General features: G+C 37.3%; 3 protein-coding genes across 3 annotated transcripts; 2 read left to right on the top strand and 1 right to left on the bottom strand.

The window, feature by feature from the left end:
- Window positions 1–18: 18 nt before the first annotated feature.
- On the top strand, window positions 19–4,428 carry LOC145478689 (serine/threonine/tyrosine-interacting-like protein 1). Its single transcript, XM_081456794.1, has one exon. It carries the CDS (start codon window positions 1,098–1,100, stop codon window positions 2,556–2,558), a length of 1,461 nt encoding a protein of 486 aa, XP_081312920.1. The 5' UTR covers window positions 19–1,097; the 3' UTR covers window positions 2,559–4,428.
- A 91-nt stretch (window positions 4,429–4,519) lies between these two features.
- Window positions 4,520–15,616, top strand: LOC145478692 (isobutyryl-CoA dehydrogenase, mitochondrial-like). Its single transcript, XM_081456796.1, has 15 exons — window positions 4,520–5,504; window positions 6,124–6,224; window positions 6,407–6,458; window positions 7,099–7,216; window positions 7,870–7,948; window positions 8,796–8,826; window positions 8,951–9,027; window positions 9,466–9,529; window positions 10,042–10,115; window positions 11,044–11,130; window positions 11,712–11,760; window positions 11,911–12,008; window positions 12,428–12,580; window positions 13,679–13,781; window positions 14,038–15,616. The coding sequence occupies exons 1-15, from the start codon at window positions 5,273–5,275 to the stop codon at window positions 14,091–14,093; spliced, it is 1,374 nt and encodes a 457-aa protein (XP_081312922.1). The 5' UTR covers window positions 4,520–5,272; the 3' UTR covers window positions 14,094–15,616.
- A 25-nt stretch (window positions 15,617–15,641) lies between these two features.
- LOC145478688 (wee1-like protein kinase) lies at window positions 15,642–24,351 on the bottom strand. Its single transcript, XM_081456793.1, has 15 exons — window positions 23,737–24,351; window positions 22,664–22,733; window positions 21,534–21,645; window positions 21,171–21,228; window positions 20,836–20,957; window positions 20,648–20,742; window positions 20,422–20,473; window positions 19,562–19,678; window positions 19,161–19,246; window positions 18,253–18,312; window positions 17,887–17,936; window positions 17,363–17,420; window positions 16,680–16,769; window positions 16,486–16,541; window positions 15,642–16,023 (listed from the first exon to the last, which is right to left on the bottom strand). The coding sequence occupies exons 1-15, from the start codon at window positions 24,240–24,242 to the stop codon at window positions 15,891–15,893; spliced, it is 1,665 nt and encodes a 554-aa protein (XP_081312919.1). The 5' UTR covers window positions 24,243–24,351; the 3' UTR covers window positions 15,642–15,890.
- Window positions 24,352–24,560: the final 209 nt, after the last annotated feature.

A 24,560-nucleotide genomic window follows, 5' to 3' on the forward strand; every position in this document is an offset into this window, starting at 1 on the left:
ATGAAGCGAATTTGACGACACGTACTAAAATTTTGACTAGAGAATTTGATTATAATAGTTCATTTCCGCTTTGCTGACAAAAGGGAATGATATGTCAATATGTATACCAGTTTATTTAAAGGAAAGAAACATGATTCCTTGCTTTGTAAAATTTGACGCTGGTATTAATTTCAAGTTTAATTTTTGAATTATGCAATTCGGAAATTCCGGCAACTGACATGAAATGAACGAAAGTGTAAGGAATGACATGAATAAAATTCATTCCGTGCAAACGCCAGAAGGGTTGTGGTAACCTTTTCCAACTTTGATTGCTAATAATGTTCAGTAGTTTCTTTCAAAGGTTTAAATTGTCTTGCGTTTTAGGTTTAAATTGGTGAGCGTTAGCCCTCGCAGGGTTGCCACAGGTAAGGAAATGGTCAGGGAAATAATTCTTCAAGGTCAGGGAAAAGTCAGGGAATTTAATTTTGAGTAAGGGAAAAGTGACATTCTGAATAAAAGTCTGGGAAAATTGAAATAATTTAACACGGCTGTTTTAATACCATCGAAGGCTGGAAGAACGACCTGTTTCCTTATCAGTCTTAATGAATGAGTGGAAAGGACGGTTGTAAGGGGAGGCTTGAAGCCGCTACTATATCTGACATTTTGTATTTATTTGATTAGGGAAATCTCATTTTTATCAGGGAAATACGGGGAATTTTGAAAAGTGATGTCTGTGATGTGGCAACCATGCGCTGGCATTTTGACGACATGCCGTACTGTAGTTGTAAAAAAGCGGGGCACATGCTGGGCTTTGTTAATACCATCGGAAAAATAATGAATGTAGACATCATACCGTGAAATACTTAGTAATTGCGGAGTTTGTAATGTTTTCGAATTCACCCACTCTCGAGGTCCTTCGGCCTCGTTTTGAAACAGAGTCAAAGCAAATTTCTCGCCCTGGGCCCCCCAGGGCAAACTGGTGGTTTTTTAGTTCCCAGTCTTTCACGTTGGTCCGTATGTAACAAAGTAAACATGGAGTCCTTTTGTTGTTGCGCAAGTTGAATTCTTTTCCCAAACTTTTTGGAACTAGTTGCGTTTGTAGTCTTAGGTTCTCAGTGATGGGAGCGTCTCTTTCTCGAAGTCCAAGACAGAAGTCTGAGAAAAAGGCGAAAAGAGATGTACTTTCAAGCCGTCCTCATGGTAGTGCGAAAGATGTCAAAGGGAAAAAGAGTGACAAAAGGCTTGAGCAAGGAGAGGATACAGGGCAAGAAGCTAAAGGGATGGAAAGAAGAGATAGCAAGAATTTTTGGATTTCGCATATAACAAGGAGAAATAGCTCTCGAGATACTATAAGTGTTCAAACAGCAGTTAACACACAAAAGCCACACAAAAACTCTCGACCTCCGCGGGAGTTGAGCCCTAAGGGGAAACAAAATGGAAGGAAACATGAGGTGCAGTTAGAGCCAAACAAGAATAACAACGCTAGGAGCTTGAATGGGGCTACATTGAACGATCAGCCGAGTAATAAGCAGGGCAAGAACCTGGCATTAAACGGTTTAACCGTTCCAGCGACAGAAAATCAAGATATTCAAGACTCGAATTCCACTGTTGTCCCGCAGTCACCCGCTCTACTACCAGGACAAGCAAGCGGGAGTATCGACGCATCAAACTTGATTTCGGCAAATGAACTGTATAACTACTTCTGGGACGGAGCAATACACTCCAGCATCTTCGATCCATCGTATCTACTTGTTGTAGATGCTAGACCTAAAGCAGATCACGAACGAGGCCATATTATTTTGGCGCGTTGTGCAGGTTCTCTGTACAATGATTTAGCAACGAACCCCATGTTTGGCTATGGGTACCTGGGCGGCGAGGAAGTAATTCCAAATCGTCTTAGTGAATACACTCACGTTATAGTGTATGGAAACTCTGTCTCAGACACCAGAAATGACGATCTACCAGAAATTAAACTCATGAGGGAGCTTATGAATTATGAATTAGTGGATCCTCTGTTTCTAGCTTCAGGTTATGACAGTTTTAAACAGGCTTGGCCCTTCATGTGCACAACAAAGGACCTGACCATCCGACATGATCATAAAGAAATCACCGTTTATCCCTCTCTCATTTTGGAAAACCAGCTCTATTTAGGCCGAGGTGAACAAGCGACCAATAGAAAGGTAGTATCAGATCTGAAGCTCACACATGTCATTAACATTGGCAGTGAACATGCCTCACCTTTCACAGATTGCATTCAGTATCTCAATATAAAGCTTGATGATAATCCTTCCAGTGACTTGAAAATTTATTTCTCAAAGGCTTGTCAGTTCATCAGTGATGCCTTGTCTGTAGGTGGACGCATCCTAGTCCATTGCAACCTTGGTGTAAGCCGCAGCTCAACAATCGTCATTTCATACTTGATGAAATCAAGGCAGTGGACTCTCAAAGTTGCTCATGACTTTGTTAGGGATCGCAGGACATGTATTCGGCCTAATCGGGGCTTTTTACAGCAACTGTCCGACTGGGAACAAAGTATATTTGGACGTAAGCACACTGATGCTGATGAGTTGTGGTTTTAGCTGCAGCACTATACCATACGGTGAAAGCCTCAATATTATGTTCATATTCTTAATCTGACCAAAGATGTTCCCTTACATTATATACATTGTAGTGTATTTTGAGGTGACACTGAAGAGGGGCTCTTTCACATCAAATGTGAGAAATCAAGATGATCTGCTCCATGGAGTGTGCTCATTATTTGCCAGCCCAATTCGCCAAGCAGATATTTTGTGATAGAGAAAATTGTTTGGCTTGTTTTTGGCCTTCATGGTCATATTCATATTACTGAACTCAAGGAATATGTATGTGTCAACTTTTGCTTAAACCTAGAACTGCATTGACTTGGCTAAATGAGCGATACCTTTGCAGTCTCCAAAACAATAATTATAATAATAATACAAATTTATTGAGCACCTCAGCAAATAAGTCTATATATTTTCCAATGTGTGAAGCTTCTTTTGTCAGGTATATTTATGAAATTTACGTATAAAACATGTTTAAAGCTCATGTATTTCTGCTGTGCATTTTGCAGTTTGTAGTTCCAGTTAATAATATATTCATACACTAGGGTATGTGAGCTGTTCTGCACATTTTCTTGAGAGCATAAAAACATCTGCCTTTCCCGCTGTCACTCACTTGTTTTAATCTTTGGTGTTTTAAACTTGAATATTTATTAGTTACACCTGAAATCTGACACCTGTTATGTTGCCTTTTAAATTTGTTTTAGTTTGAATTTTGATTTGACTCTCTCTTGGGTGTGTATATATTTGTTCTAAAACTGAACTGTTGTAGTTTCACACAAAAACACCACTAGGACTGTGATTTTGACTATTGTAAAATATATTTATTAGATATGCTCATGAGTATTTTTGATGTTTGCATGCTGATATCATAGTGATATTTAATTACTGTGTCGATCATAAGCAAATAACTGTTTGATTCAGATTTGAAGATATTATATTCTACCAGGCTTGGGTCAGTTTTCCCAGAAATCTTGGTTTAAAAGTGGTAAATTTATATGAATTAGGTTAATATTTTAATAATTTTTGCCTAGCATGAATGAAATGCAGATAATTGGGAACATAAATTTTAAAATTGACTGAATTTACACTGAATTTTCCCATGCTCAGTCAAGTGTTTTCATCGGACTATCCAAACAAATTGGCCATTTTCATTTCAAGAAATTGTTTAGTCATTTCATTACTGCAAAACATGTTTGTGACTCTGCAATTAAGGTATACATTGTATAAGAACACTTTTTGTAATATTTATCAAATTTCTCTTTTTAAATTAATCAAACAGCTATTTAAACATTGTACCTAGTAATCTTTTTTTGTGCCTGTGACATGGAATGAGTTGTTATAGGTAATCTTATGCAATGGGGATTTAAATTACTGACGTGGCTTGTATATATTTATTTTAGAGTTTGCAGCTATTTTCTTGGTTGTATATTTATAAACATTGAGGTTTCTAAGCTGCATTACACCAATAACATACGCTATTTTCAGAAACGTACATGATGATAGTCTCATGTGCACTGTTAAATACTAGACACAGTTAACTTTACTGTTAGTTGAATTTTATGTAAAATAAAAAGGTATGATTCATGCTTCAGGCAAACAAACTATATGAAGCAACAATATTAGTGCTCAAATACACTTGTGGTCTTGCCACAATGATTCAGTGAAGAAAAAACAAAATCTTGAGTGTATATATTGCACAAAGAGCATAGTATAAGCTATGGTGATAAGGTTGGCTTGTTGACCAGAATTCAGTATAATTTTTTTGTATATGTTACTTAGCAGTAATGTTATGCATTCTTGTAATGTGATTTTAAAAATTGTTCGTTTGAATATTTATTAAAAGGAGTACCATGCATACAAGTCAATTCTGAAGCTGTGTGAATTATCTTGTGTAGCAATAATACTGTCAAATATCTGCATACTGCATGTGTTGCTGAAAAGTACAGTGAAACCTCTTTTAAGCAGACACCCTCTATTAAGCAGACACTTATCCTGGTCCGGAAATTAATGCCTTATATTTCTCTTTATAACAAACCCCTATTCAGCGGACACCTCTGCAGACACTAAAATAAATTGTATTTGGCTAATTCCTCTCTTAAGTGGACACAGGACTAAACTGATAATGTGGCATTGAATTACTGTCATCCTTGAAATAGTCGATTAAAGGTACCCATATTGTCATTGCTGTATTGAAAGGGCACTATTACAAACAAACTAAAGTTGGAAATGACAGCTGATGAACTTGAACTCTGGATAGCTTTGTTAACAACCTGGATACTAAGCAGATCTTGGGAAAGTCCCGAGGGTATCCGCTTATTAGAGGTTTCAACGTAGCTCTGGTTTTATGTTCATAGGAACTTCAATTCAAACAAGTTCTGCCAAGAGGTGGACAGCCTGTGCAACTAGCCTGAACAGTACCCGTATTTTGGATTTCTGGTGTTTTGAAAGAAACAATGATGTCTTGATGTTGTTGTGGAAGATTTAAATTAGAATCTACTGGGTCAGTTAAAAATAAGGCTCGACTGTAACTGTCATTTGGGTCATTACACAATACTTCCTGGTGGACAGAAGGGTTCCACAATCAAATGGTTTGATGTTATGAGCTCATGAGAGATTTATACAGTAGCTGATGGGTGCCTGTACGACTCCAATGCAGCATCTGGTGTACATAGTGAGGGATAGAGCTGCTGTAGGAGAGGGCTAGAGAAATAATGGAAAACCCCCAGTTAGCCCTGCCTGCGCCCAGCCCCTCGCCCCGCCCACTCAACACGCAAGATCGCCAGGCCGCTAAGGCGAAGATGGCGAACAAATTGCTACCTGGTTGCCGAAGTGTTGGTTCGTCATTTTGTAAAGGAATTCGGCATTTTCATGGACTTAAAGTTCAGAAGTGGGAAGCTCTTACAAGATATACAGCATGTAGATATATGTCATCGATCGTGGACCGTAAGTTTTGAAGTCCTTAGCATGAAAATAAACAAATCGATCCGCCACGCTGTCCACATGTCAAGCTTAACTTTGTTCTTAAGTGGACACAGGGGTATTCATGAGGTTTTCTTGCAATTGCTATGATTTGGTTTGATCTTACTGTCGTAATTTCCATCAAGAAATTCATGAGCCGGAGATCGATTCGAGCATTATGAAGATAACGTGTTTTTAAAAATCTTGCCTAATAAGTTTACCTGCGAGTAGCTTAAATTGTTAGCAAGGCAAAAAGATTTTCAGGCAATTCTATATCGAGAGAATAAAGTATGGTCCCTTGCCTGGGAAATCCCTTCACAATGTCCAGTTGGAAGCTGCAAGAAGATACCCCGTCAGATGTATTTCCCATAAACACCTCTCCCCAAGGATATCCAGTGGTAGGGATCGACTGACCTTACTAACAGGGTTTTAGTATGGCAGGGTTCCACTGTATGTTGTTGGTCTGTTTATGGTTACAAAGTTTCTTTTTCAGGATTAAGTAGCTGTACTGCGAAAAGTAACAAGTGGAAAATTAATTTCAGTGCTTAGAGTCTTACTAGTGTATGTGTTATTGAATTTTCACTATGCACAATGTATTTTGCAGCATCACTGGGTCTCACAGATGATCAAAGGGAATTCCAAAGAGTGGCTTTAGACTTTGCAAAAAATGAACTTGCACCTGAAATGCAAAAATGGGATCAAGAGGTTAGTGACAAGCGTGTTTATCAGACCCTTCCAGTTGGAGCCTGTTCACAGTCCAACTCTTTGGAAAGTTAAGAGTCCATTTGTTTGTTAGAAATTGAACTCATTTAATACAATTCTTTAGAAGAGCCTTCTTTTATCAAGACTTAATTAGCTGACTCACAAGTTTGTCGTTTCCATTTCAGGAAATATTTCCTGTGGATGCTTTAGAGAAACTTGCAGGCCTTGGATTTGGAGGTAAAAAAACTATGTGTTAAATAGCCGATTCATGAATAATAGTTAAATCTTTGGCAAAAAGTTACTGGCCACCAATCATCTAAGTGGACCTCTCAAGTGCGGAAATTCATTGCGACAAGGTTTTATCTGAGGATTGTGATTGACGCTAGATTTCATTCCATTTTCTTTCTTTCTTTGTTTCTTTTTTTAAGGATCAACAACAGCAGAAAACACAATACTGTTAGTTGGGCTGTTTTAGTTAGGATTTGAATTTTTGTCTGCAGTTTGCTTGGTATTAAAAGTGACAGTAATAAGGGAGAGAGACTCGACCTGCCATGAGCTAGTTAATTATTCTTGGTTCCTTCTGTACGCAACCAATGCTTGTAGGTGCATCATCCTTGTAACACCTACTGTCCCTGTCTGTTATTAATCAATGCCATTACATTTTACCTTATCATCTCTAGTCATGTTATCAGGTTGGTACGCCCAATCAAAAAAGTGGGAAGTGCAATTTTTGTCCCACTGTGTAGTGTTCCACTCTTTGGTTGCTCTTATTCAATAAATAATTATAGAGTTCATTGTTAGCTTTATCCACTCAGACTGGTATTTTCCCCCTCTCTTTTTATCAAGTTGTTACTAAATTCAGTGGTTTCTCTTTTAGCTGTCTATGCAAAGGAAGACTATGGAGGCAGTGGACTCTCCAGATTAGAAGCATCTGTGATATTTGAAGCTCTTGCCACTGGATGTGTCAGTACAACAGCATATCTTAGCATTCATAAGTGAGATCCATTATCTCTTCACCATACAATAATATTAAAAAACAACAACAAAGCAAAAACAAGAAGGGTTACAACCAGCCAAAAGAGTCATTGCCAATTTTCTCTGCGACTTGACGCTTTTAGTTGCAGTAAATAAACCGCTTTGCTGATGATCTTTTTTGTTGACAGTACTTCTTACCCGAGGCCCTACCCAGAAGGGATTAGGAGAGGAGAAAGCAGGGGGTGGGGAGGGGGTTGTCATCTACATGCCACTTTTGGTCAAATTGAATGCTTTCTTACTCCATAGACCAAAAACTATGCATCCTAGACCATGCTGGGAATTTTTAATAACAGTGCCATTAGATTTGAAGGGAATTAGACAGACTTTAAAGTGCTAAAGCTGAGAATAATTCCTCTAAATTTTACTGGTCAAAATATTCATTTTAGTAGTATAATAGGTAATCATATGAATGTAAGTGCAATAACTAATTAAAAGATATATACTGCACAGTCTATTTGAAAATATTCTCAGTACAAAACAGCAAATATAAAGTGCAAATGAAAAATGATCTTTTTGCCTACTCTGAGCTTATCATATTTTTCTCAGTCATATATTAGATATTTTTATAATATTATAATTATTATTTATTATAAATGTTGCTGTTTTCACTCAGTATGGTTACCTGGATGATTGATGAGTTTGGTTCTGAGGAACTCAGAGAAAAATATGTCCCTGCATTAGCATCGATGGAGGTTAAGTTCATAGTTTTACTGTTTTACTTTGTTTGATTTTTTTGTTTTATTCTAGAGTATAATAATTACCTTTATTCAATAATGGCGGTTTCTTAAGGACCAGGCACTGGGAAGCTGTGAGGACAATTCTACCTGCCTGGTTTGATCATTTAGGGAAACGTTTTTCTTATAGTGCAAGAAGAAGGAGTTAAAGAAGTTAAATTCAAAAGGTTCTGCCTGGCTGTGAAAACCATTTGGCTTCCTGCTGAAAAAGTGTATGAAACCCCTTTAATAATGTAAATAATTTATGTAAATATTTTTATTAGAATGCCAGTGTGTTGCACTATTAATATGTAGCAAAACCCACTAAACACAAAGTAACAACAGCAGTGTTTCTGATGAAAGTCTTTTGGACCGCTTTCTGATGGAGGGGAGGGAGAAGGGATTTAGGAAAGGGGAGGGGAGGGGAGGCCCAGGGGTATTCCCATATAAAAAGGACGGTGGTGCTAGTTGGAAATTTTGAAATGAACCCCTAAGAGGTACCAAGATCCTGTTTTGTGGGTGTGGCTTGAAATGTTTTCACCCCTAAGTGGTACCAATTAAGCAACACATTAACTGATACTGACACTTGTTCAAAGGTACCGCGAAAGCTCCTGCTGTGGGACCTTTTGAGGCCGACTACCCTAAGAGGCACCAAATATGCTTTTTTAATCCCTGAAAGGTACAACGAGCACCCTGGTCCCTTTTATGAGGGAGTTCCCCCCCCCCCCCCTGGGAGGGGAGGTACAGTTTACCAACACTTTTAATTATCATCAATTCAAAAATTTTAGATTTGTTCACAGCATTTACAAACCCTCTTATTTCTCAGAAATTTGGATCTTATTGCCTGACAGAACCTGGTATGTGCCACTATTTTGTCTAGTAGTTCTGTTGGCCACACAACATCTTTTGGCATATTATTGTGGAACTCTACATCATAATTTGTATGTACTGATTAAGTTAGTGTATTTTTATCCTTGAGAGGTAGTGGAAGTGATGCGGCATCATTAACAACATCTGCCAAAAGAGATGGAGACTACTACATCCTGAATGGCTCAAAGGTTAAAAAATTAATACTGTTGTCAGTAGATTACTGTTAATAATAATATTAACAGGACACCCCTATTCAGCAGTCACGGCCACCCAAAATTTAATACATTTAGTTTGGCTGTTTAGGAAAAGGCAACGAGAGAGTCTGAAATGGAAAGTGACTACTGATAAAAACACCTGTTTATAATAATTATTGTCTTCACATGATTCTTATGTTGCCTTAAAGCATGTTTGTAATAGTTGAATAATTTGACATTTCTACCAAGCCTCATGCTAATTACTGACAAACCCCCATTAAGCAGCCAAACCCCTTTTAAGCAGCCACCTCCCATTTCCACTCAATAGGATTTCACTGTAGATCCGAAACATTTTTTGCCATCTATGCTGGTTTGGTTTCTGTCAGGTATTACTATTACCGGTGATGACTTCATTCTCTACTATGTTTCCAGGCATTCATCAGTGGTGGTGGAGACACTGATGTTTACATTGTGATGGTCAGAACTGGACAACCAGGTACATAACTTGGACGAAAGTCCCTTTTTCTTAGAGTTACAAGACTAAACAAGCTACCTGTCTATCAGATTTGCTAGTGACTAACAATTACAATGCATCATGATGTGCAGACTTTTTGGATCATGTGTGCTAGAGGCATCTGTGGTTGAGTGTCGATAGATACCCTCGATCAATATCGCGATTGGTACTCTATCAACATCCTGATTGATACTCGGTCGGCACTTGCTCAGTTGGCCGAGTATCGACTGACTCACATGAATTGATCAAAAATTAGGTGACTGTTGACCAAATGTTGACTGAGATGTCGAGTGAGTGTCAGCTGAGGTGTTGATGGAGTGTTGATGGAGTATCAGTTGAGTTTTGATCGAGGATATCGGTCATGGGTATTGATCGACACTTGACTGCAGATGCCTTTAGTTAACATCTTCTGAGTTTTTTCCAAATTACTGTGAAGGCAACTTTGCTTTTTTGTAGTTGTACCCTTTTCCATGTTATCTTGAATTTGGTTTTAGGTCCTCAAGGAATTTCAACAGTTATTGTTGAAAAAGGAACACCAGGGTTGAGTTTTGGCAAGAAAGAGAAAAAAGTATGTTGCAAATAACCATCACCATTTGTTAATTTTGTATGCAATACGAGCAGTTCTTATAATATAGACTATATTTTATTTTTATCAGCAAATAATCCATTTTTATGGATTTTATTTATTGCATTTGATACATTTTTTGCTATAACTGCCTGCAAACCAAGCTGTGTTTCCTCACTCTGTTAAATCACTCAATTTTTGGTGGCATATGAAACAAGAGCAAAAAACAGAAAAGTGCTTCAATGGATGAAGCTTGACGAGATCACCAATGGTCATAGAATAATTATGGAGCTTAAATGATACTGCACAAGCTAAGATGGTTGGGGCACAATATATTTTTACTCACAACACCTCAAAGAGCAATACCCAATGATGCCCCAGGATGGACTTTGCCAGGCAGGAGGAAATTGCTGTTAGGCAGTTAAACAAAAGTCAACAAACATTATAATCAATAACAGCATTTTGATCTGGGAGAAAACACCAAACATGGCATAAGATGGAGATGGAAGCAAAAGACATGATCATATTATCATCATTACTATCACTACAATGTCCCTGTGTGATCAAGGAGGATTGCTGATAATGACCATTGACAGAGAATTAATTTAAACAAAGAACTAAAACGAGGGAAAACTGTGTCCAACTGGTGATGAAGAGACGATGTTCTCTGACTCTAAGGGTGCATTTCTTTGGGGTGGTCTGGATCGGGATCAGTGATCCAAGATCTTTCGGATCATGGTACACCAATGGAACCGATGAGTCCTTGACCAGAGTGGATTCATCAGTTCCTTTGATCTACAATGATCTGAATGATGTTATATCACTAATCCAGATCCAGGTCACCCCAAAGGAACATGCTATGTTACAGTAGATGGGTAAATAAGATATTATTGTTACAGTTGCACTGATTTAATTTATTTTCTTGGTTCAGGTTGGATGGAATTCACAACCAACAAGAGCAGTGATATTTGAAGACTGTAAAGTTCCTGTTACTAACAGGGTCGGATATGAAGGACAGGTTAATTGCCTCATCTGCTATCACCTCATAGAAATCTCAAGCTCATGACCGTAATGTAAAATAGATTGAAGTCTGTACCACTATAGGGTGTTTTCTTAAGGATAATGAGTTGTCACTATGTGATCTCTAAATAAGAATCATGTGTCTATTAGTTGCATAGGGAAAGTAATCTATCAGCGATAATTTGACCGCTCAATAGACCGCTGATAGCGAGGTCAATACGGCAAGGTCTCGGTTTGAGATTTTCCTGTTAAGACCACCCTCTCTGTCAATAAGTAGTTAGTAATGGCTATAATAGTGGTTTTCAACTGAGTGTTGAAAGTAATCAGCAATTACTTTGATTTCAGTGTACTTTAGTTTGAAATTGGCTCAGTAGTCTAATTGGTAAGTAATTGGTTTGGTTTTGGTTTTACAACATTCTATTGAAAACCACTCTATTCACAGTAAAATGAATAAGGACTAGATAGTCCTCACGGCTTGTTCACTGATTGTGTTAGATGTCAAAATCATATCAATCTCACATGTGCCTTGTCAAGGTTGATTGTAAACACTGAAATGTATTGTTCACTTTTAAACTATAGGGTTTTAGAATAGCAATGTATGGACTCAATGGTGGTCGTATCAATATCGGTGAGTATTAGAATAGCCTGTGCTCTTTAGAACCTGGTGTTGAAGGAAAATGAATCATTGGTACCAGATAAACTGACTGAATGCACCTAGGAATATTATCTTGAGAGTCTAGAAATGTTCTCACCATTCAATTATCAAATGTTTCTGCAGCATCATGTTCGCTTGGAGCAGCTCAAGCATCGATTGAACAAGCAGCTGAACACACTAAAGTGCGGAAACAGTTTGACAGTCCCCTTGCAGACAACCAGGTACAGGAAACAATAAATTAATTTCTTACTTTTGGAATGAATGTTATTTCAGTTCTTTCAGTTGATTTATTTGAGTTTTTTGTTGACTTAGTAAAGACGTATGGGCAAATTTTGTAACTGTAGGTCAATGAAAATTTAATAAAAAAAATTTAAATACTGCTGTGTGAAATAAATTTTATTGCAGCTAACAAACTATGGACTGAGATGTTGACTGTTTTCTCACACCTATGACAAAGCTGCAACTTTAATATTATTTAATATTTGGCATAGTCAACATACTTTATTGAGCTATAACTGAATGAATTCAAACTGAGCAATCATAGTACACTATTTTTTAACATGTTATAAATGGAATAAAAATCAGATCCCTTGCCCCTATAATGGAAACCACTGGCAACATTTTAAACAAAATCTTACAGCACATCCAGTTTAAACTGGCAGACATGGCAACCTCTCTGGTAACATCACGGTTGATTGTGCGTCAAGCTGCTTGTGCTTTGGATGCTAAGTCCCCAGAGGCCCCCACACTGTGTTCCATGGCAAAAATGTTTGCCACTGATCAATGTTTTCAGGTTTGTTTTCTTTAAATTTGTTTATAGTCTCTACTCCTTTTTTTGTACTGAGTGGAACATTGAGTGAGTCACACATCTTAGCTTAGAATTCTTGGTGGGGGTGTGCTGCTGGCCCTCCAAATCCTGACCCAATTTCAGACCAAAACATGTCATTTCGCACACCCGTCTTCAGACCTGGCCTTGAAAATCCATACCAATTTTCAGACCTACCCTCTAATATCTATACCATCACACAATTTATTGTAAATAAATGTTTTGTTTACAAATTTTCTCACTGATCTACGGGAGTGTAATTAAGTGACAAAGTCAACATGAGTCAGTGAAACCCGGCAGCGGAAGTGAATGCCATGAAAAGAAGTTTTTTTGCATTTCTTGAAAACCCTACCCAATTTCAGACCAAAACAGTCAAAAACTAAACCCATTTTCACTGACAAAACAGCTCAAAAACCACACCCTTTGGGGTGGCACATACCTATATAGCCCATAAAGGAGTGCCATCTCCCCCCACCCCCCCCCCCCCCCCAGGTACGTGAGGCACTTCTTTTTTGTTGTTTTCAAGTTTTCCAAACAGCTTTTCCCCTCTGTGGAACCATCATGCTAATGAGGTCCACAAAGGTTTTTACTATTGATAGCAAAGAAACAAAAGCAAAACCAGTCATCAACACAATCACATGACTGAGAGCAGGCCAACTTTACACCTGTTGTTCTGTCAGTTTACCTGTCTACGTTCATGATAGTCCTTTAAGAACCAAATTATATATATTTCCCTGAATATCGTGCATGAAAATGCAGTATTATTCAGTTTATTTTGTATTTCATCTCTAATCGATTCTAAGTGTATAAAGATTTACACTAAATTGAACCTTTTTAAAAAAGCATACAGTCAAAATAATAATATATCTAATTCTAACATGGTACCAAGCTTTATACAAAAGCTCTATAGTTGTTCTTGTCCTTTTGCATCAAGTCTCTAATGGGAATCACCAGACAAAGGAATAATAGAAAATCTGCATATTTTTGTAGAAAGCCTTTGACTCATGTTGCAATTTTCAATTGAGATGTAGAATATGTGTTGTTTGTGAATGCCCTGGTTTTTAGGTTTGCAACGACGCTCTTCAGCTTCATGGAGGGTATGGCTACCTTAAGGATTATGCCGTCCAGCAGTACATGAGAGACTGCAGAGTCCATCAGATTCTAGAAGGTAGGGAATAACATGGCACTTTTTGCTTACTTACCTTCTCTCAACAATTCACTGTCTGTCAACATAAATATAATTTAGTTTATATTAAAACAGCTGATCATTGATTGACACAAATGTTTTGTTCAAATACAGCTTTTATTACGCCAGATGCCCTCACATACTTTTGGGTTTAATACCAATAAAAAGTGTACTTACCATTCCCTCTGATTCTGGTGACCACTGAATCAATTGTCTTCCTCTCTCTTCTCTCTTGCAGGAACTAATGAAGTAATGCGATTAATAATTTCCAGAAACCTCCTGCAAAATAGCTGACATGGGTGAATTGATGGAGAGTATTTTCTACTATTTACAGTTTGTACATGTGTGGGTTTTAATTCTTACAGCTATCACGCCTTTTGTTTCATATGCCACAAGGCATATTTTTTAGGGGATATATTTTTTTTTCAAAATAAGTGGATTCCAATATGGTATGGTATGCTGTTAGTATGCACACAAAGACATAATACCTCTTCTCAAGTGTTTTTATCACAAAGTTGCAATACCCAACTGGTGTCTAGACCAGTGAAGAATCAAATTTGACTGTAAGAAATAAATTCTTTATTTATATTTCAAATAGGGTCAATTCTAGGACATGTAAAATTTGAAGTTCCCTAACTGGACAGAGAAATAAAAAAGTGAATAATTAGATGACAGATGTTGCAGAATCTTTTTCCTGATTTCTTTAGTAACTCTACACGTATTGCAAGATTTTGATTGCCTGAATAATTTATGACATAAGTAGTCTCCTAGACAGCTCTTTTCCAAAATGTTCTCACACACCTTCCCTGTAGTTAGCAGGCAGAGGTTCTGTGTGAGAACCCTGACAATGTCTGGCAGTAGGCCACAAATACATATTAACCAATGTGGCATCCATGGTAGTCAATCCTTTGGAAGTAAATGTACAATAGGCCTTGTTTGATCTGTCAATATTCTGACATGGATACAAGGCTTTCAGGACAAACTTTTATATTTGGTGGTGTTTTCTTTGTTTCTAAGTCTCTTTTAAGAATTGTGAGACAAAAGAAGTTTAAAAAATTTGTAATTTTGATCTGAAAGCCTCGGATCCATGTTAGAATATTGATATGTCCAACATGGCCCATTTCTTTCGCTGCTGTGCTTATGTTTTCTTCTTTATCAATTGATTCAGACTTTTATTTTTTTACTTGTCTATTTTAATGTTTTCCCTGTACCACTACCAAAACCTGAACTGCTTGTGCACTGCATCTGGCACCCAGGGTACTATCTGTTCTGCACAGAACTGTGGCCAATTTATAAAACCAGAAGCATATCACCTAGACTAGGTGATATGCTTCAGATAAAACCTATTCAGCATTAAAAAAAGAATTATTCAGCACAACCTGAATTTTATTGAACCATTCCGCACCTCTGGTCATTCTAACTGCAGTAGAAGTTAGAATTTGCAGGAGGAAGCTCCAAGTGTTTGTCATCAATGGGGTATCTCAAAATAATTATTATAGTCTAGATTTTTCAGGTTCATCATTTGAGATCTGTCTCCATCATAAAAATCCTTCTCCCTTTTTGTTTTACTGTTATTTTCCTCTCTATTGTTTTAGTTTTCACTTCAGTGCAGTTTTATTTTTTAGGTTTCCCTTGGTTTGAAGGTGATTTTGTGATCACAAAAATACTCTGTCTCAATGTACATGTAACATGACATAGTCCCTTAACAGGAAGGACATTTAAGCAATTTTTTGGTCACTCTAGAATGAGGACACTTCATATAATGTCAAGGCTTTAGCATTTTATGAAGTAAAACTAAACTTATATGCCCATGACAAAATAAACAATTTTATACATCATTGCTGTTAAAAAAATGTTTATTGAATATCACCTCAAATGTTCATTTATATACAAAATTAATCATTTTGTTACTTAAAAAATTATTTTATTTGATATAAGACCCTTTATAAAATGTAAAAAAATATCCAAATGTTTATGCAAAATTAATGTAAAATTTCATGGTAAGTTTTGAAAATCCTGTTTAAAACAGTAACATAGTTTGATTGTGAAACAAGGAACTATTTACAACAGTGAACATTTAACTCCAAACATTCACATTATCACGCTCAAACTCATACTCCTGTTAACTTTCTGTCCTATTACTCTAGAACTGCGGGCTTGAGTCCCAAGTCCTATTTTGGGTCTTGGAAGGTTGTTTTGATGTACTCTTGCCTCTTCCAGCTCCCTAAAAAAGCCAAACATTAAATTTAATCAGAAGTGTACTTATTTTGAGGAATTGGTTTAACTAGTTTTCCCATTACAGTTTATCTTTAGTTTCAAGACCATCCAGACAAATTAAAATCATCACAAAAATTACATCACTAACACAGGGTTTGATCATATTATTTCTGCTTGCCCAAGGCTAGAGAATTAAACTTGTAGAGGTAATGTTTAGAGTTGGTTAGACTACATGTACTAGTAAGGTAAAATTTACATGTAGTCTAGTGGCTGGTACAAATATTTGAGATGCTCTTTGTATCAATACCTTGGACGTGTGATTGGTATTTTGTCAGTGTGAGCTACTATGGGTAATATTTACAGTCCTGTATTTTTGACCAGTAACTGGACTGACAAGGTGTTGCACATCTTGATCAATGTTGATCATGGCAATAATACGTTCTTGTAAAGTAAGAAGGATTCATTGTACCTTGAAAGGACTTCATTTTTAAATTTTTCTGCATTCAACTCCTTCTTTAGCTGGGCCTGTAAAAAATGAACAAGTGATTTCAGTGCAATTGGCTGAATCACTTAAACATCTTATCAAAAAAGTACTTTACATGTCATTGGTTAAAGATTCAGCCACACTAAATTGAAATGGTGAAGTAGTGTTGTGTAATGTACCTTGGATTTTGCAGCAAGTGGACAAAGAACTTGGTTTTGTTTCAGGGCTGTTGCAGATGGTCTGTTACTTGCTACAGGGTCAATCATAAGCTGGAAAAGAGATTAAAGAAGTTAATTATATTTTATACAGTAAAAAAATAAAAAAATAAATAAATAAATAAATAAATAACTTTATTTATGTGTCAAATGTATTTAGCATTGTTGTGCTAATTGGGGACACTTTAAATAAATACACAAACATTGCAAATGGAACATAAACTATTAAGAATCCCAACTAGTGGGAGGCTGACCAGTTGGCTATTTACACAAGATGGCCAAGGAATTGAGCTTGGGACTACTGAGAAAAAAATCCAGATAGCGGTAGGTAGGAGGATTTGAGCCAGGGACCTCCAGATTTCAAATCCCATGCCCTAAACCACTCAGCCACGCAACCTCTAGTATAATTATATCCAACATTTAATCAAACATGACTAGGAGTAAACAAAAATAAGTGTACATACTTCTCATTCTTAAATTGTATATTTTTGCACATGTGTACTGCTCAACAGAGAAGAATGCATGTACATCTTAATAAATAGGAATACTGAATGTTTAATGTTGAAGTGCTTGAAAGTAGCAAAGATCATTATTTTCACTGAGATGAAAAACAGTGTCCATGTACAACAGTTTTGAATAGCACTAACCTTTAAAAGTGAGTTCATTTCATTTGAGATATGTTCAAGGTTTGGTAGATGCCCCCTCCTAAGGGAAGAAATAAGTAATTTGTTACGAGTATCATTGAAGAGCAGGGTTGTTTCCCGACAGAACTCAGGATCGCCGGTAACAGCAACAAACTAATTTATTTCCATAAGATAACTTCACGAATTTACAGCACTAAGCTTTTTCAAATTTGAATCAATCTCTCTTACAGAAGAAACACTCGCTCTAATTTACATGAGGCTTAAAGTTCTAGAAACTTCTATTTGGAACTAAATTAAGTAGTTTGACACAGTTTCTAATCTGAGTAATTACATAAGGATCAGGATGTGCTGGAATGTTCTTATACAAATTGGTCATGGCTGAATGACTTTCAGTTCTAGATTGTTCTAGAAATTGACTTAGACAATTTTTCGTAACATAGTTTTAGTCCAATCTCTGTTAGGGCAATGTGTGTTTTGGACTCAGCTGCAAGAATTTTGTTGCTAGATATTTTGTTATAGCTACAAACCTGATTTCATGCCATTTTTCGCCATTCTTTGGAAGTTCTGGTCCTCCACCCTTGCAGTAAACAGAGAATATAATTGTCATTTTTGTCTAATGCCGTAGGCTTGTTTATGCCATCCACTTCTTACAAGCCATTGATGTTAGCTATAGTTATGCAGTCAAGAAGTCTTTGGCAAGGGACGCTATCTTAGTTTAAATGAGGATTTGAAACGACAGCAGTTTTTTTTATTTGGTTACTGTTCATGTAGATTAACAAGTTTTGCACCAGAGTTTTGTCGGTTCACTTTAGACTGCAGGGCCGTAGCCAGAAAAAATTATGGCTGAGGCAATGTCCAGGAAAAAATTACGACTGAAGCAATGTGATACTCACAGCCAAATAAACAGTTAATGCTAAAGCAAAAATGTCAGCCTTGGGTAATGCAGAGTAGTCCTGAAACAGACACATAACAAAACAAATTATGTTAGTTAACACTGACCACCAGGATGTTAACCTGTGAATGATGCTGTGTCTTATTAACTTTCATAACTAGTTGATACAATTACCAGTAATGGCATATCAATGTATCTAACTTTTGATGATCCATTGTGCCCCAAATGTACATGTACAATGTGATTTATAAAAGCTGGTTTTGACTGGAGACAGAGTCGGAGTCAAGGTTGGAAAAGGCTTTTAGCCAGGTGGGTGTCCAGGCTTCCAATGGATGAAAATTGTTTTATTTTTTACGTTGCCTTGTAAATTGTTCATTTTAGCAGACCCTACAGCACACAGCACACCCATGTTTCAGATCCTGGCCAAAAGCCTGAGTCAGAGTTGAAAGAGCACTTATGGCCTAGGGAAAATCAAAAATTGAAGTTGTAGGCGAAGTCATAAGCTCAACTGAATCAGAGTTGGAAGCAGAAGAGAAGAGCAAACCAATCACAATGCTAGTTCTCAGGCATTCTGATTCGTTATTCTTCAGCTTCTGCTTGCCACTCTGACAATCTAGTTTTCACTAGATCATAAGCAACAGAGTCAGAGGCAGAATCTGTATTCCACTTCTGACTCTGTTGGTTTGATTTTCCTGAGATCGTATCGCTCTGCACTTCTCATCAAACTTGAACTCCAACTCCAGTGAAAACCAGTCTTAAATGACATTGCACCACAGTCCCATTATTGTTCTAAACTCTAAATGTATACTGTCTTGACAAATTTATGGAAGCATGCTGACGACAATCATGAACGGTTAGCTCAGGTTATTGTTTCATGTTTAGATGTAATTATTTAATAACTTTACTTACCTCTTGTAGTATTTCATTGGGTAAAAATCTACAGTCGCCTTCCTCCACTTGTGGATTACTTATTGAAGTCACATGACCCAAGTCACCTATGTGTACGAAATAAACACAACAAGAAATTATCATTTTTGATGTAATTTGTTGTTACTGGCTTTAGACTTAAAATTTGACCAGTTTACTACATGTATGCTGCAGAGTTTCAATTTACATGTACACTTTATCTCCAATCTGAGTCATTTCATTCCACAATAAATATTCTAGTGTTTGATATTTATTTCTGATATGACTATGTTCAGCAAAAAATAAAAACAAACAAACAAAAATGTCAGAATAAAGATGTTAGTTTTACATACAATGTAATGACAATTTTTCTAGCTAAACATGTTTGTGAGACTCAAGCGTACCTATTTTGTAAAGTGGCATTCTTTTTCGTGGACCAGGAGTTTCATTTTCATCAAATCCTTCATCACCACTGTTGTGGCATTCATCTACATCTGTGTTAAAGCTAATGAAGATATTCCCTGAAAAGTAACAAAAAGTGAGCATGCAGTAGAGCAATTAGCAAACCCACCAAAACTTTGTCAGGAAAGGCTCTCATCTGTTCACAAGGTTAAAAAAAAAACACAAAAAAAACTCCTACTAATATGTACTGTTGGGAGATTTGTGCTTCTCTTGTGGGCCTCTTTGATGTGGACACACACTGTACAGAATGGTGTGTCTATAATTTTTTTCTAAATGGATGTGTCTGTAGGGAGATCTGCAATTATTGTAACAAAGAATTACATGTAATTACATGTATATGCAAGTTTGCAAGCCCTAGTATTTCACAGTAATGATCGTTTCCAGTACCATGACGTTATCATGAATCAGAATAGCAGAACAGAAAAAATGGTTGTGATGGACATCTTCAGCCTTGCTGATCAAACTTCATTTCATACATTTTTATTCTGCTCTAATTTTTAACAAGTGCAGTAATTCCTTTGATTAGCACTTTGATTGTATATGAAACTAAAATGTTGTTTCATGTCACCTATCTAAACATCTTGTATCCGACCATCCAAAGTGTATCACATGAATGTGCAATGCAGTCTGGGACAGATTTAAGATTATCTAATACTATTTTTGTTTCTTTTATTTGTGTCCAAATCAAGCTTGAAATTTTGTAACAAAAAAATTTCCGCTACTGATTGTTTCCCACAATCACTAATAACTGAAAACATGTTACTGATGAAAAGTGAACTACTAAGGCTCGAGTATGGCCTACCAGGTTTGATGTCCATATGAACCAAACCTAAAGAATGGATATACTTTAAACCCTGCATGTTAAAAATAAAAGGAAAAAAGTGTAATTAGAACAAATCAAAAATGTAATGGAGTTGGTGTATTAAGAAGTACAGTGTCAAACAGTCGCTGGCTGCTTTTAAATGCATTTATATTCAGAGACCTTAAACCAAAGTCATTTATAACATTGCATCATATGATGTGATCACCTCAACTACTTGAATAAGAAGTGGTTTTAATTCTCCTTCTGTCATAACTTCATTTGAGTTGTTATTTTTTTCAATCAAGTCAGCCAGACTACCCCCTGAAAAAAATGTAATAATAGCTTGTGTTAGTGTACATTAGGGAAAAGACTGAAAAGGTAAGATTCTTCTTCAACAAGTTATGTCTCGCAAACCTTCACAGTATTCATTCTGTATCAACATGTGTCCATCTTCTGCCCATGCAGAGTAATAGCGAACGACGTGAGGGTTTTTTCCTAAGACAGCATGGGCATATACCTCACGCATAGCATTTTGCCTGGAGACAAATCAAATTGCAATTGTGTGTATTTTAGTACATAATGTTTAGGTGTAATAGTGAGTAACAGAGCTACATATGTTACAAATTTGTGCCATATGGCACTATCGGGACTTAAAGGGTTAAGATGTTGAATAAATAGCAACAAGTAACTGACTTCATGCTTTGAAAAATTGCAAATGACAAAAAATTACTTATAAAAATAATACTTACTCATTTACAGAGCCTGCAACTGGTTTCAGTGACCGCTTTAATGCATAGATACATCCATCTAATTTGAAAAGACAATATTTTCTGCTTATACTGTAGATATCATTATAAAACCAACATGTAAATAATAATCTTACACTGTATTCCAGCTTCGTCTGGCTAAGTCAACTTCATCCGCTGCAGGAGCTCAGCACAAGAAGCATACTTTTTTTTTAGAAAATAATGTTGTTTACTGTTTGAGTCAATGTTTTGACAGTGCTTTTCATTCAAAAAAAAGTGTTGGGTGATCCTGAATGAAGTTTCCTCAGGGTAAAATAATTTATTGTGTGATCCTTTGTTTTTGTCAGGAATGATATGAATACCCACCTAATCTGTTGATGCATTTATGAACTGAGCCAAACTGGCCTGATCCTATAGTGCTTATTTCAGCAAACTCAGCATTATAACGTGAAATGTTACTCTCATGGAGCGCGAGTTTCTGCAAAATTAATGAAAAGTTGAGTCAACTGAAGGTATATAAAGTGCAACAGCAGATTTTACAGTCAATGGAAAAACCACCCCAGCGATTAGAAATGATATTGACTACCAGAGCAGGGCTCTCCCTAGTTTTCAACGCAACAGGTAAGGGACCTTTTCAAACTGGTAAAGCATTTGGTTAATGTTGGACGTTCTGCAAAGGATAAGCGACAATTTGAACTTTTGCACCACGTTGGTTGAGCTAAGGTTAGCGCTGTCCCTCTATGTATAAAAATAACCTTCACACAATCAAGTTTTCTCTCTCTAGCCTAACTGACTGCTTGTGTTCCTCTGAACTGCCATGCTCTGATATTGCGGCCTTCCTGTAGCGTGTACCGGGCGCAGTAGCATATTTCACATTTTCTCCTGTTTTAATATGCTTTGTACCAGTTCTTACAAAGACAACAAAACATTCCCTCGCCCTCTTTAAATGCCAGACACCATACACTACTTTTAATGCAGAATACAATGTCATCATCGATCCAGTCATGCCTGAAAACATGGGGCTTTGATGGCAACTGCCTGCTTATTTCACTTTAAATGCGTATTTTAAATGAGCGTTTACAGGTGGTAATAAGTGCTCTTACAAGTGGTAAATTTTACTGGTTACCGCCTGATAAGGAGAACCCTGCCAGAGACTCTGACTTAAAGAGCAAGGGAAAACTGGGTCTTAAGATTTTTTTGTTATTTTCCTGGTCTACTGGGCACATCATAGTCTGTTCCAGGTTTTCTTAGTTCTATCTCATTTTGTGAGATGCTAACAACATTGCTTGTGTTCATGGCACAACATCACCATAATACAATAAGATTTTGCACTGTGTGTCATGTGAGTAATAGATGCTAGCCTCCCATGCAGACGCTCTTTGGACTCATCACGCAATCTTCCTCCCTCATGATATGTGGAGGAGGTTCAAAGATTGGATGATGAACCAAAGAGCATCTGCACAGGAGGCTAAATGGATGCCTGCTTACAAGCTCACCTTGGCTGGATTTCCAAATATTTCATCATCCATGTCTTCATCATCATTATCATTACAAACTGAACCATCCCTGAAAATGAATTTAGCAGTACTCAGGCATAGTGGATGTTGGGACAGTCACATGAGACATCAGCTTTATCCTATAGAAGAGTCTTGATCCTAGTGATGCTAGACACAGTAATTGCATATGAGCCTACATTGTAGTAAATAGCGAGGCTCCACATAGCCCAGTGGCTAGAGCGCCTGGCAAGTATCTGGGAGGTCATGATTTCAAGGCTTTGAATTATTTTTTTTCTTTTTCCTACACTGATCACACATGACAAGAGCATTTAAATCTTCCTCAAGGGTTTTACTGTTCTAAAAGTTGTCCTGTATGCATATATAACACCCAACCAATTTTGAGTCTTTAGGAAGGAATGATGCTTTGGAGGGTCAAAATCTCAAAAGTTGCCCTTTTGAGAACCAAAATCACCCCAGACTTGCACTTTTGGCATTGAAATTTTGGACGTGGCGTACAACATATGTGTTCCCACTTCTCTATTTACACAGGAAATGTGACGCAAAAGAGGGCAAGGAGTGGGAGAGAGGGAGATACATAGCAATAAATGAATTTCTTTTATTTAAACCAAACGTTTTAGTACCTGGCTGCCACAAATGCCATGGCTAGCATATAACTCAGAAATAATTTAAAAAAAAATTTTTTTTTTAATCAGACTGACAGTCTTGTAAACAATAATTTATTGACCGTCCCATCTTGCTAACAAAGTCCAGTGGGCGGGGAGTGGCAAAATGGCAGTTGGTAGTACAAATCAAAGTTGCAGGAGATCCATTTGTTTACATGGCCTGGTAAAAAAAAACCCAGTAATAACAAGAGCAAGTTCATAATCTCGTGTCCCTTACTACAGGGAAAGATTACTCGGCAGTTCAAGTAGATTATGAATTAGGTACGCCCAATAAGTCACATTGCAAAAGACAAGTCTACAAACACAGCCGTTCAATACAATAGTGCCATTGAAAGCAAAATTACATTAAAGCGAAGCCATGTACAATATATTGTAAACCTGACAACTTACCCTCCATCTCCATTTCTTGCTCGCTTTGCACCGATGGCAGAAGCGTCCGGAGTAAACGGATTGACGTTTGCAGCCATTTTGCGCGATCGCGGCCCCATTCGAGGTTCGCTTTCAAATCCACGACTCTTCAGTAAACCACGACGTAATCTTGACACGGGTTTTTTGAAATCTACCGTGCGATTGACTGCAGACGAGCGTTCGAGTAAACTTTTAGGCGTTTGCGGCGAGTCAAACAAGCGAAGCGCTCCAAGCGAAGGTGGCGACAGCGGCGGAGTGGTGGGGTCGTTCATTTCACTTTTGACTGGTGATTCATCCGACAAGGTATCTCTGAAAGGACTCGAAAACCCGAGATCCCAGCCTTCGTCCATGAATTCAGGCGACATTGATTCCACAAGCCGTGAAGAACTCGCGTTGCTGGCCGTCTCTGTTGACGACCTGTCCATTCCACAGTCGGTTTCTTCGAGCACAAATGGAAGGCGTCCCAATCGAGATTTTATGAACGCCATCAAAGCAAGCCGTTATAAAATGATCGTAGTACGTTTCAAGAACTATTTCGATAAATTTGGACTAAAAATGAGCGAAACTGCAACTAAAATCCAAGACGCCGAGCGTGAAATGCAGTGAATGAAGGAGTGAATTTGCGTAATAAACGGTGCGACAAACAAATGTTTGATCCAGCCAATCAGAAGCTTTCAGATCATGTGACTTACCGAATTTGGCGGGAAACTGCGATAATGATCTCACCCTACCCTACTGGGCTATCAGAAATATTCCTCTGGAAACTTTTTTAGATTTTTTTTTTTTTCATTTCAGTGTTGTTTAAT

This window comes from Orbicella franksi, chromosome 2, assembly GCF_964199315.1.
Source record: "Orbicella franksi chromosome 2, jaOrbFran1.1, whole genome shotgun sequence".
Taxonomy (NCBI): Eukaryota; Metazoa; Cnidaria; class Anthozoa; order Scleractinia; family Merulinidae; genus Orbicella; species Orbicella franksi.